Raw genomic sequence first — 10,903 nt, 5'->3', positions numbered from 1 at the left:
CGGCCCGGATTGGCCTCGCCCGCACATGGCCGCGCCCGCGACCGGCCCAGCCGCGCCCCCGTCCCTTGCCGGCGGCGTTTCCCGCAGCCCCGCCGGTCCCGCCTCGAGGTCCCGCTCCGGCCGCGCCCCCGAGGCCTCGGCCGGCCCCGCCGCCGCAGCCCCGCCCCGCGGCGCCATGTCGGGTGAGGGCAGCCGCAGGGCGCCACGTGACGCGCCCGGCCGCGGCCGCCCTTAAAGTGCGGCGGGCGGGCGGCCCGCGCAGCGCCCGGCAGCGGCCGCAGGTGAGCGGGGCCCGGGAACGGGGGTCCTATCGCTGCCCCAGCGCCAGGGGATTCCCCGCGGCGGGTCCGGCTGCCCGCTGCTCCGAGCCGGGCCCTGATCCTGGTGGGGTCTGCTGAGGTGAAGGGGCGATCGAGCTGCAGTGACCTGCTTGGCCCCGACCCTCTCCCCGGCGCTAGGGTCCGCAGGTGCTGCTGCTCCCCTTCTCCCGCGGCGGCCCGCGGGGCTGCCAGGCTCCCTCCTGCCCTTCTCCCTTGGCTGTCCCGTGGCCGGGCCGCTGCCCCATCAGCTGTTGCGGCGGTGGATGCAGCCGCGGGTTGCTGGGCTCGTATCAGGCTGATGCCGTGGCCTGGAGCAGCCCCGTGCACCGTGTGCACCCTGTGAGAAGCGTGCATCTGGTGCAGCCGCGTGTAGCCTTGAGGGTAAAACTGAGCTTAGGGCGATGCAGACTCCACGCTCTGTGTGTTGGTGTCAGCTCACGGCTGGAAGGAGTCTGAATACCACCAGCATCATAAAAACGCATCAGGTACATCCGTGCTGAGCATCAGTGATATGCTGAGCTGCTGATCTTTGAGCTCTGCAATATGACAAAGACAGGAGCAGGAATGTTGACATGTGTTAAAAATTGTCTTACTTTGCTGCTGTTCTTGTTGTTTAGGCTTATCTTTTTTTCTCTTTGCAATAACTAGAAGTATCTGCCAGCAAATCTGCGATGCGTATCATGGTAAGGAAACACTTCCAAATGCTGCCTGTAGGCAAAAATCTAAGTGAGCCTTTCTCACGTCCTCATGATTTGATATTGCTAGTAAGATAAGGACCTTTCCTCAACAGCAAGTCTCATTTTATAGACATAAAGACATGGATCTTTTTTCCATGTGATGGGTGTTAAATCAGAAAACAAAGCTCCTTTGATTTGCCTACAGTGCTGTGCCATGCTTACTAGGAATGAGATACTGGGAGTTAACAGCACGTGATTGTGAACCGCTAGCTTGATCAGCAACCCATGCTTGGGGCTAATTCTCCCAGATTAGTGCATGTGGATGTCAGGCAAAGTCCTCTGAGCTTGGTGACTCTGCACCCAGTTGGATTTGCTTCACTTGTCAGTAGGTCTGTGCTCCTGATTTTTACCCCAGCTGCTGTGTTGGTAAACAAGAGATCTAAGGCTCCCGGTTCCTCTCGGAACAGAAGGCCGGTGCTTCTTTCTCACATCTCCTGCCAGCTGGAGCGGTTCCTCAGGTGGTAAAAGTAGACTTTCTCCCAGAGGGTTTTGTTTGATTGGCAACTCAAGTGTAAACAATAGAAGATGAGTTCAAAGTCTTCTTGGCTGAACTAAACCCACAGAGCTTATGATAAGGACTGAGAGTGTGCTGGCTCATACAACTGCTTCCTCCAAAACAGCCTCCAAAGTTATGTAATGCTTGGACAACATGCTGCTTCCCAGTGACAGTTTTAAGTTTTGGTAGTACTACAGCAAATAACACAGATCCAAATTTAGTGGTAGCTCTTCCATAACTGTCTGTAATCCCTACCTCATTTTAAAGGCACAGGATGGCACATTTTGCAGAGCTAAGTGGAGTTGGGTATCCTAAACCTACTTCTACCACTGACTTGCAGTGCTGTTTTGCTTTCTGTAAAGCCAAGCAAGCACAGCTGATCTTGTTGCAAGGCAGTAAGATGAGGATGGTCTCTGCTGGCATTGTTTCCAAGCAGCCACAAGTGTTGGTAAAGAGTTAAGTGTGTGCAATGGGACTGGCACAGGGGACAGCTGTCTGTGGAGAAGGCTAATGGTTGGAAATGCAGGTGTGATGCCAGCAAAGAAAACAAAGGACAGTTTGTGGGGATGGCCTGGTCAGAGGGGGTTCTGTACTTTGTTTCTGATATAGCAATAGTTTGTGCATTCCTGAGTATCTGCCCCATTAGTACTGACTTTCCTACCTACACTATAAAGTAGTGCTGCTTTTTGGGAACAAACAGGATGGAAACTCTGAAGATGAATACAGTCCAAGAAGCAGCTGCAGTTGACAAAAGTATCTGCTAGCATGCCCATCCCAAGGCCAGAAGATGACAGAGGCCATCACCTAATTCACATGGGCATCCTGGCTTGCTGAGTGGTAGTCAGGACAAAAGTGATGTTGACCTGACTCTTCTGAGAGCCAAATTTGACTCAGAAGGCACAGAAGAGCTGCATCAAAGTGCCCTGAATCCGAGTGCTGTGTTATTTTTCTCAGCACTAGCTAAACATATACTTTTTATTGTGCTTTCACCAGATCCCCCACTACAACTTACAGTGAAAGCTGGCAAAAGGGACTCCTTGATGGTGATGAACACTGGGTCTTGACATCAGCTTCTTTAATCATCTGCTGCCCACCCCAGCAGTACCTGCTCTGTGCAGAGACCCATGCACTGACCGTACTCCTTCTGCTCCCCTCTCCAGAGCGCTCACCATGGTTAATGAGACCCAGCACACCTGCAGTGCCAGTTCCAGCTCCAGGTCCGATGGCGGCAGCAGCAGCGGAAGCGAGAGCTCCAAGGACAACTCACGCTGCTCCACCCCCGTCCTTGATGCCGACCGACACGAGCGGCTGCGCGAGAAGATGCGCCGCCGGCAGGACGCTGGAGACAAGTGGTTCTCCCTGGAGTTCTTCCCTCCACGCACAGCCAATGCTGCCGTCAATCTCATCTCCAGGTGGGCGCTGCAGGCTAGGAGAGGGCAGAGGGGAAGTAAACTGTGGTGGAGGGCAGGGAAATAGCTAACGAGGCAGGCTCTGCTCCATGCTCTGTCTCCCCTTCCAGGTGATGAAGCAGGTAATGGGGCTGTGCTTTCCTGCTGAGGAGGGTAATGGATACCAGGTAACTTGTCTTCCTTGGAGGCCCTGAAGGGTTAAGTGTCACGGTGGGATTACTGAGGGGGCCAGGTTGTTTCCCCTCTCCCATGCCCTGGGAAGATGGAGTAACCCCAATGTCATGTTCTGGGTCTGAAGCACAATACTGGGACAGAAAAGTACCTAGTAAAAGCAGAAAATATTCCTTGATGTACAGTGTGCCAAAGTCTCCAAAACAGATTGCCATTTCCTTTCAATATTAATCCAGCCACTATGGTTTGTGCCTCAGTATTACAGTTTTAGCCTCTGATGTAGGTGTCCACATCTACATGCTAAATGAAAGCTGATAGGTCTCAGCAGAGCTAGGAGTTACTCTGGAGCCCCGTGAGCCACTGTGGACTTACCTGGAAGAGAAGAGGGTATTTCGTAATTCTTTTTGTAATTGCTATATGCCAATGTTAAACAGAAGGGCCTGGTACACCTCAGAGCAGGAGAGAGACAAGTTAGGGAACTCCTTCTCTCCTCTTTTGGGGACACTTAGGAACACAAGAGAGTTCTGGTCCAACTTTTTATATTTGTGGTCTCTACAGTTCAAGCTGGCAACAGGAGGCTGCAGCATAGTCTCCCATCTCAAAAGGAATGGGACTTGCATTGCTGCATGTCAGAAGCTGTATCAGTCTATTAGAGCATGCAGGGAGAAAGTCTGTTATACAGAGAACATCTCAGTTGCCTCATCTTCTAAGAAATTGTAAGCTCTTCCCCATAGAGCCTTGAAGGATGCCTTTCCTTATTTATATTGGCCACCTGCTAAACTCTTAGTGCAACACTTTTGTGGTCCACCCTGTTGCTGTCATCCAAGCTCTCTCTGCCTGCTGCTGGCATTCTAGCAGTGAGCAAGGTGTTTGAGGCACTGGGAGGAGATTTGGCTGCCTGGTGTAGGCTAACACAGCTCTAAACCCCACAGGTTTGACCGCATGGGAGCAGGTGGTCCCCTCTTCATTGATGTGACATGGCACCCCGCAGGGGACCCAGGATCTGACAAGGAAACATCTTCCATGATTATTGCCAACACTGCAGTGAACTACTGTGGCCTGGAGACCATCCTGCACATGACATGCTGCAACCAGACCAAGGATGACATCACAGGGCATCTGCAGAAGGCCAAGCGGCTCGGCCTGAAGAACATCATGGCACTGCGTGGAGGTGAATCCTTCTCTCCTGTGATGTGTAGTGCAGAGGCTGTGCTGCTGTTGTGTTCAATTCCAAAGTAAAAACAGAGATTTCTGCAGGAATTAAATGCTGAGACTGTGTTTCACCTGAGCCCGTTGTTAGCAGTCCCTCCAGCTCAAGGGTAGACAAAACCAGTCCGTAGGTAAAAAACTGCAGATTTGGGAGTTCATCTCTGTCTTCCTTTTGATACCAGGAGGTTTTTACAGAACTAGCAGCAAACAGTTGGAGAGCGCTGTGGATTTGTTCTCTTTTCAGATCCTTCTGGTGAGGAGTGGGAGGAAGAAGTAGATGGTTTCAACTATGCTGTTGATCTGGTTAAGCATATTCGCAATGAATTTGATGATTACTTCGACATCTGTGTGGCAGGTAAATGCCTTCTGCTGTAGAGTGTGCAGTAGGGTCTGAGACAGGGAAATCAGCTCAGCAGTCCCTCCCTGGACCTGGGCTGTGACAGTACAATCAGATTGGATAATTCCTAATTTCTGCATGTTGTCCTGACCACATTTTTCATTTTTTCTCCCCTTCTCCCCAAAGGCTACCCCAAGGGTCATCCTGAAGCAGAGAGCTATGAGGCAGACCTGAGGCACCTGAAGGAGAAAGTCTTTGCTGGAGCAGACTTCATCATTACACAGCTTTTCTTCCGACCAGAAACCTTTCTCAAGTTCATGAAGGATTGTCAAGCCATTGGCATTACCTGCCCCATTATTCCTGGCATCTTCCCTATACAGGTGAGACTCAGTAATTTGGATCTGGGGAGGGAATAAGGATCTAGGATGTTAGGTGTTTGTGGGTCAGGGCCTGAGACAGGTCTGTAAATATCCTCCACAAAAAATTCAGGGAAGAGAGATTGGTGAATGCAATAAATCTGTACGTGGTTTGCCAAATTAAACTCTTAGGCAGCTAATAACAAGCTGAAAATGTTTCTTGTGCCCATATGGCAAAAAGGGATATAAAGGACAACGGCCTGCAAGTGCTGAGGTCACTGTCAGCATGCTGGGCTTAGGCAAGGACATGGGGAGAAATCACCTAAAGTGCCGTGACCTGGACTGTGTTACCATCCTAGAGATGGGGCCTGGGGGTGGATTCCAGGAGCCCAAATTCTGAATCTCCCACCACAAAATCGAGATCAAGTACCTGTGTTACTGGGATGGCAAAAAAAGGTCTTGGAAAAATGACAATTGCATCCTCATCCAGGGTTACCACTCCCTGCGCCAGCTGGTGAAGCTCTCTAAGCTGGAAGTGCCTCAGGAGATCAAAGATGTGATTGAACCCATCAAGGACAATGATGCAGCTATCCGCAACTATGGGGTGGAGCTGGCAGTGTCCATGTGCCGGGAGCTGCTGGACAGTGGAGTGGTGCATGGGCTCCACTTTTACACTCTCAATCGGGAGGTGGCCACGACCGAAGTCCTGAAGCGCCTGGGCCTATGGAAAGAGGATCCAAGGTGAGCAGAATGTGCTAGCTTCTGTCAGTTCCACTTCTCCATCCATTTGTCCATCCATCCATCTACTGAAGGTACAAATAATGTCTCTAGTCTCCTTTTTTTTTTCTTTTATTACCTTTTGCATTTAGTAGTTCACTGTTCCCACAGATCTACAACAAAAGCTGGGAGGAATAGAGGGGACAGCCAAAGGAGGAATTTGTTTTAGTCAAGTAGCTTTAAAGTAGCCATTCTGGGACTTTAAAAACCCAGAGCTTAGAGCTGCCATTTGGAAGAAGCATGTTTCTAATGCCCATCACAACCCTTTACAGGCTAGGGGTATGCTCCCACTGTGGATTTCTAGGGTTCTCTTCAGCTGAGAAAGGAAATGTGGACTTTTCTCTGAGTTCACAGGCTTCAGCACAGACAAGAAGAACCAAAGGAAAATTGACAGCTGTTTTTTATTTTTCTTTGAAGTAGCTTCCCATAGTGCTTTGCCCTTTTCCAATTTCAGGTGTCAGTCTGTACCTTATTGTACCTAAACAATAAACAGACCCTACTGAGCCTCCTGTGAGGGAACTGAGTAGGAAATACCTTCCATAAAGGAAGAGGAGTTTCCTGTCCTACTTCTTGACGAACAGAACTCTTCTCAGCCCCTGTTACTTCTCCCCAGGTGCAAATTGCACCATGGGAAAGGCTTCCAGCCTTTAGTGGAAAGTCAGCAGAGGAACTGTGCTAACATCTGCTCATCCCCTGCAGGCGGCCTCTGCCCTGGGCTGTCAGTGCTCACCCCAAGAGAAGAGTGGAAGATGTCCGGCCAATCTTCTGGGCCTCCAGGCCCAAGAGTTACATCTATCGAACCCAAGAGTGGGATGACTTCCCCAACGGCCGATGGTAAGCTGTCACCTGTAGTCAGGCAGAGCTGTGGTAGGAAAACCTGATGTCCTGGGCACACTTGAGGTGGCTCTGGAACAGAATTGGTTCCCTGTTGTTTGGATTTGAGTGAGGTGAGGCGAATGGCACCAAGATGTTGAGACCTTTGGTGTCTGGGTGGGTTTTGTTGTGTACTTCTCTTGCTGGTTGGCTGTCTCCCTGCATCACCAAATCAGCTTATCTTCCTCAGTGACTTCAGGTCTGTGTCTTCTCCCCTTACAGGGGTAACTCCTCCTCTCCAGCTTTTGGGGAACTGAAGGATTATTACCTCTTCTATCTGAAGAGCAAATCTCCCCGGGAAGAACTTCTGAAGATGTGGGGAGAAGAACTGACTGGTGAGGAAAGTGTCTTTGAGGTGTTCACATGTTACATCACTGGAGAACCCAACAGGAATGGGTACAAGGTGAGTGAGAGCCCAGGAAGGGCTGCTCAGTGTGGCACAAACAATAGTGCACATTTCCTCTTGCTCTTGGTACCACATTCTTTTTCTAAAGAAGAATTGGCACTTCTGTATCCAAAAGGATTTGCTGGCACACTGGTTGAAGGGGGTCCAGCAGCCAGAGCTAAGGCTCAACATAAAAGGAAAGGTGCTACAGTATGACAAGACCAGTATTGATTGACTTCAGCAGTCATTCTTACAGCTGCGCATATCCTAACCCTTGAACCAAACCTGGTAATTCTCTCCTGAAGAAGGTGTGTTTGAGACTATTAAGGCACTCCTGAGTTCCTTCAACACAGAGGTGGTAATCAAAGGGTTGTTACATCCATTGTGAGCCATCCTTTCTCCTCGTGGTAGGTTACATGTATGCCTTGGAATGATGACCCTCTTGCTACTGAAACCAACCTTCTGAAGGACCAGCTGGAGAAGGTCAACAGACGAGGAATCCTGACCATCAACTCCCAGCCAAACATCAATGGCAAGCCATCCACAGACCCTATTGTAGGCTGGGGGCCCAGTGGAGGTTATGTTTTCCAAAAGGTACTGTATTACTCTGGACTAGGCAGCAAAGAGTTTGACCTAGCTGAATCTCTTGTTAGGCTGGGAGGTCCCAGGTTTACATCCACATAATCCTTCTGCCCATGCCTTATCTTAATGCATTCTTGATGACATAAGGCAAAGCTCCTTTGGTGTCTTAAGAGCCATAATGCCATCTCTATGCCTGACTTCACAGCTGTTTTCACCCACCTCAAAACATCTGCTGAACATCTATAGTTTCATGGGTTTTTTCTCAGCAAGTAATTATTGGTATCTTAGTTCTAGAGCAGGGCTGTGACATTTTATATATACACGTGTCTTCCCCCTGCATCTGATTCAGTGATGCACAAAGCATGCAGATTTTTCACAAAATGGGAACCAATGAGGTAGTATCTCTATCACCCAGCATCTCGTGGTGATAAAGGGGTATTTAAAAATTTCCTGTCTTTCTGTATGACTGAGTTCTCCACAGTTCTCCCTAGCCCATGCACTGTGGTGTGCTGTTCAGACAACTGTCACGTCCCTTCCCTGGCCTGCAGTCATGCCTGCCATGCCTGTCTCCCACTGTCAGGCATTTCAGGGCCTAGAGCTTTGTCTAATGGCTGTGGTAGGAATATCCCACCAAGGTAAATGCCAGGCAAGTAGCTCATACTGGAAAACAAAGCATCCTTGTTCAAAAGGGATTCAAATGGTAAAGCCAGAGATCAGCAGATGGCAAATGCAGTTATGTTTTCAAAGGAAAAAATTCCCCTGAGGTGAGGGAAATCCATCATCTCATGGAATAGCCAGGAAGTGGGGGGAGGGGAAGCAGTTGTTGGGAGCAGCCAAGCACAGAATTTGGTTGTCTAACACGGGGAGCATTGTGAACAAAAGATGAGGACAGGGAATGGTGCTTGGGAGAGCCCAGCTGAGACCCCTGAGTTCTGCTCTTAGCGGGCTGGGCTGCCTTGGCAAGACACTGCTGTAAAATAAAGACTGTGCTCAGGCTGCTTCCAAGTATTCTGGCAGACTGCTTCCTTTTGCAGCAGTTGTGGTAACACTGGAGTTCATTCCTGCTTGTCTACTTGTGTGGATACAAAACAGGAAGGGTGTAGCTTTCTGGAGTGCGCTGTTCCTGGGCTGTGTGTCTGCTCTCCCCAATTGTTTTTGTCCCTAGTTCACTTACTAATTTGCTCTGCCCTTTGCTTAAGCCTCTGTAGTACACATTTCTGGGGATGAACATACAAGACAGCCCAGACTCTACAAACGTCGTTGTTTGCCTGTGTTTGTCCAGTTCTGCCGTGATTTAAGGCTCTGATTCTCATCCCCCCTTCTCCATCCCTCCCTGCAGGCATACCTGGAATTCTTCACCTCCAGCGAAATTGTCACGGCACTGCTCAAAGTGCTGAAGAAGTACGAGCTGCGAGTGAACTACCACATCGTCAATGTCAAGGTAAGGCCATTATTCTCAGGATGTTTTCCTTCCACCACCTTGGGAGAGAGACAAATACCAAATATTCAGACATGAGGGCTGATTAAGGGAAAGTAAAGCAAGTCAGCTGCGCTGTGCAGCAGCTGTCTGGTCCTTTAACAAGGAGAGGGTAAATACATTTTTTACAACTCACTCAGTCCTTCCTCCAGCATTTCCTTCAGAAAGGTTTTGCTTCCTTTGGCAGGGCCAGAATATCACCAATGCTCCAGATCTGCAACCCAATGCTGTCACCTGGGGTATCTTCCCAGGAAGGGAGATCATCCAGCCCACTGTAGTGGATCCTGTAAGCTTCCTCTCCTGGAAGGTGAGTCCTTCCTTCTGTTGGATACATTGCTGTGATGCCCTGGAAGTTCAGAATGTCTGGTTTAGTTTTAGTCTCTGATACTCCTCACAGCTGAGGGCTGTTGCTGTATTGGCTTGCAGAGGTCCAGGTCTTGCTCCCTCAGCTCCAGCAAGAGCTGTTCCCAGACACAGAGCACCCAGTCATGGGGGTTGAGATCCACTTCTGTCACTGTACCAGGCCTTGGAGTGCTGGACAGTGGCTCTTCCTCCGCTCTTACACACACAGGGGCAGCATTGAGCCATCCATTGTACTGCAGATGTGTCTCCTTTCAGCTCTGGGCACTTCCCGCTGACTGGGAAGCACAAGGCTCCTTGCTCAACTCTTGCCATTTTTACTGAGAAGAAACAAGCTACAGTTTGGCCCGTCATGTGTAACACTGGGGATCCTAAATTAAGTAACATGAAGATGTTTCACTACTGCCACCTTCTTTTTGTTCCCTTGGCAGGATGAGGCCTTTGCGCTGTGGATCGAACAATGGGCCAAGCTCTATGAGGAAGAGTCACCCTCTCGCATGATCATCCAGTACATCCATGACAACTATTACTTGGTCAACCTGGTGGACAATGACTTCCCCCTAGAAAACTGCCTCTGGCAGGTTGTGGAGGATACTTTTGAGCTGTTGAACTCTGCAACTCAGCAGTGAAAATTCTTCTTCTAATCTCTTACCTCCTCCTCCCGTCCACTGACTTCTGGGGAAAGAAGCAGCTCCTGTGCTGACAATGAAACACACTCCTAACCCATGATCAGGGGTGGTGCTCTGATCTACCCACACTGTGTTCTTCTGTCCCTAACACAAAGGCTCCCTGAGCCATTCTCACTGAACAATAGCCAGAGCTACCTGAACCTCCATGCTGAGGCTCCAGACTAAGCCCAAAGGCCACGGTCTGCAGGATGAAATGCTGCTAATCACGGTTAAGCTAATTACAGTAACAGGAGAACAGAGATTCTGGTAACTTTCCCATGCCATAAATGCTGGCAGGGGGACAGAAACACTCCTGCCATCTGTACCTATGCAAGGGGATTATATCCGCATTTACCAAACCGGAAAAGAAGGTCAATTTGCTTTTATATTGCACTCCTAAAATGTATTTCTTCATAGGTGATCATCAGGCACTTTTGCACTCACTCCACAAGAAGGTTCAAATTTTCTTCCTAACTTTTCTCCTTGTATTGTATTTCCTCTTTTCTTTTTAATATGACTATGGAAATTTCCGTTATGGGTAAGACTAAGTAGGAATCACACTATTTCCTAGATTATATACAATAAAATACAAAGGTCTTGTACTAGGCCATGCTCTAGCAGAGACTCATGTTGTTTGCTAATTAATCACCTGGCACAAGGGAAAACTTTAAGAAAATCAGTTGTTTCTGGGGTAGGTCTGCCTTCACTTTCAATGCCTGTCCTGTGTATGGCCCAAGCTCCAAGGC

General features: G+C 49.3%; 1 protein-coding gene across 3 annotated transcripts; it reads left to right on the top strand.

Moving 5' to 3' along the window:
• The first annotated feature begins 221 nt into the window (after positions 1-221).
• On the top strand, positions 222-10,774 carry MTHFR (methylenetetrahydrofolate reductase). Of its 3 annotated transcripts, none has more exons than XM_040084848.2 (12): positions 222-281; positions 2,714-2,965; positions 4,066-4,304; positions 4,587-4,697; positions 4,866-5,059; positions 5,526-5,776; positions 6,512-6,646; positions 6,908-7,088; positions 7,482-7,664; positions 8,992-9,093; positions 9,317-9,436; positions 9,921-10,774. In XM_040084848.2, exons 2-12 carry the CDS (start codon positions 2,724-2,726, stop codon positions 10,116-10,118), a joined length of 1,956 nt encoding a protein of 651 aa, XP_039940782.1. In that variant the 5' UTR covers positions 222-281; positions 2,714-2,723; the 3' UTR covers positions 10,119-10,774. The 3 variants fall into 3 exon arrangements, with proteins under 3 accessions (XP_039940782.1, XP_039940783.1, XP_039940784.1); XM_040084849.2 differs by lacking the exon at positions 222-281 and adding an exon at positions 983-1,003; XM_040084850.2 differs by lacking the exon at positions 222-281 and adding an exon at positions 3,073-3,129 and having other exon boundaries at positions 2,837-2,965.
• The last annotated feature ends 129 nt before the right edge of the window (positions 10,775-10,903 follow it).

Source organism: Hirundo rustica, chromosome 22, assembly GCF_015227805.2.
Source record: "Hirundo rustica isolate bHirRus1 chromosome 22, bHirRus1.pri.v3, whole genome shotgun sequence".
NCBI lineage: Eukaryota > Metazoa > Chordata > Aves > Passeriformes > Hirundinidae > Hirundo > Hirundo rustica.
The sequence above is the reverse complement of the archived record's forward strand: the minus strand, read 5'-3'. Positions and strand labels throughout refer to the sequence as shown.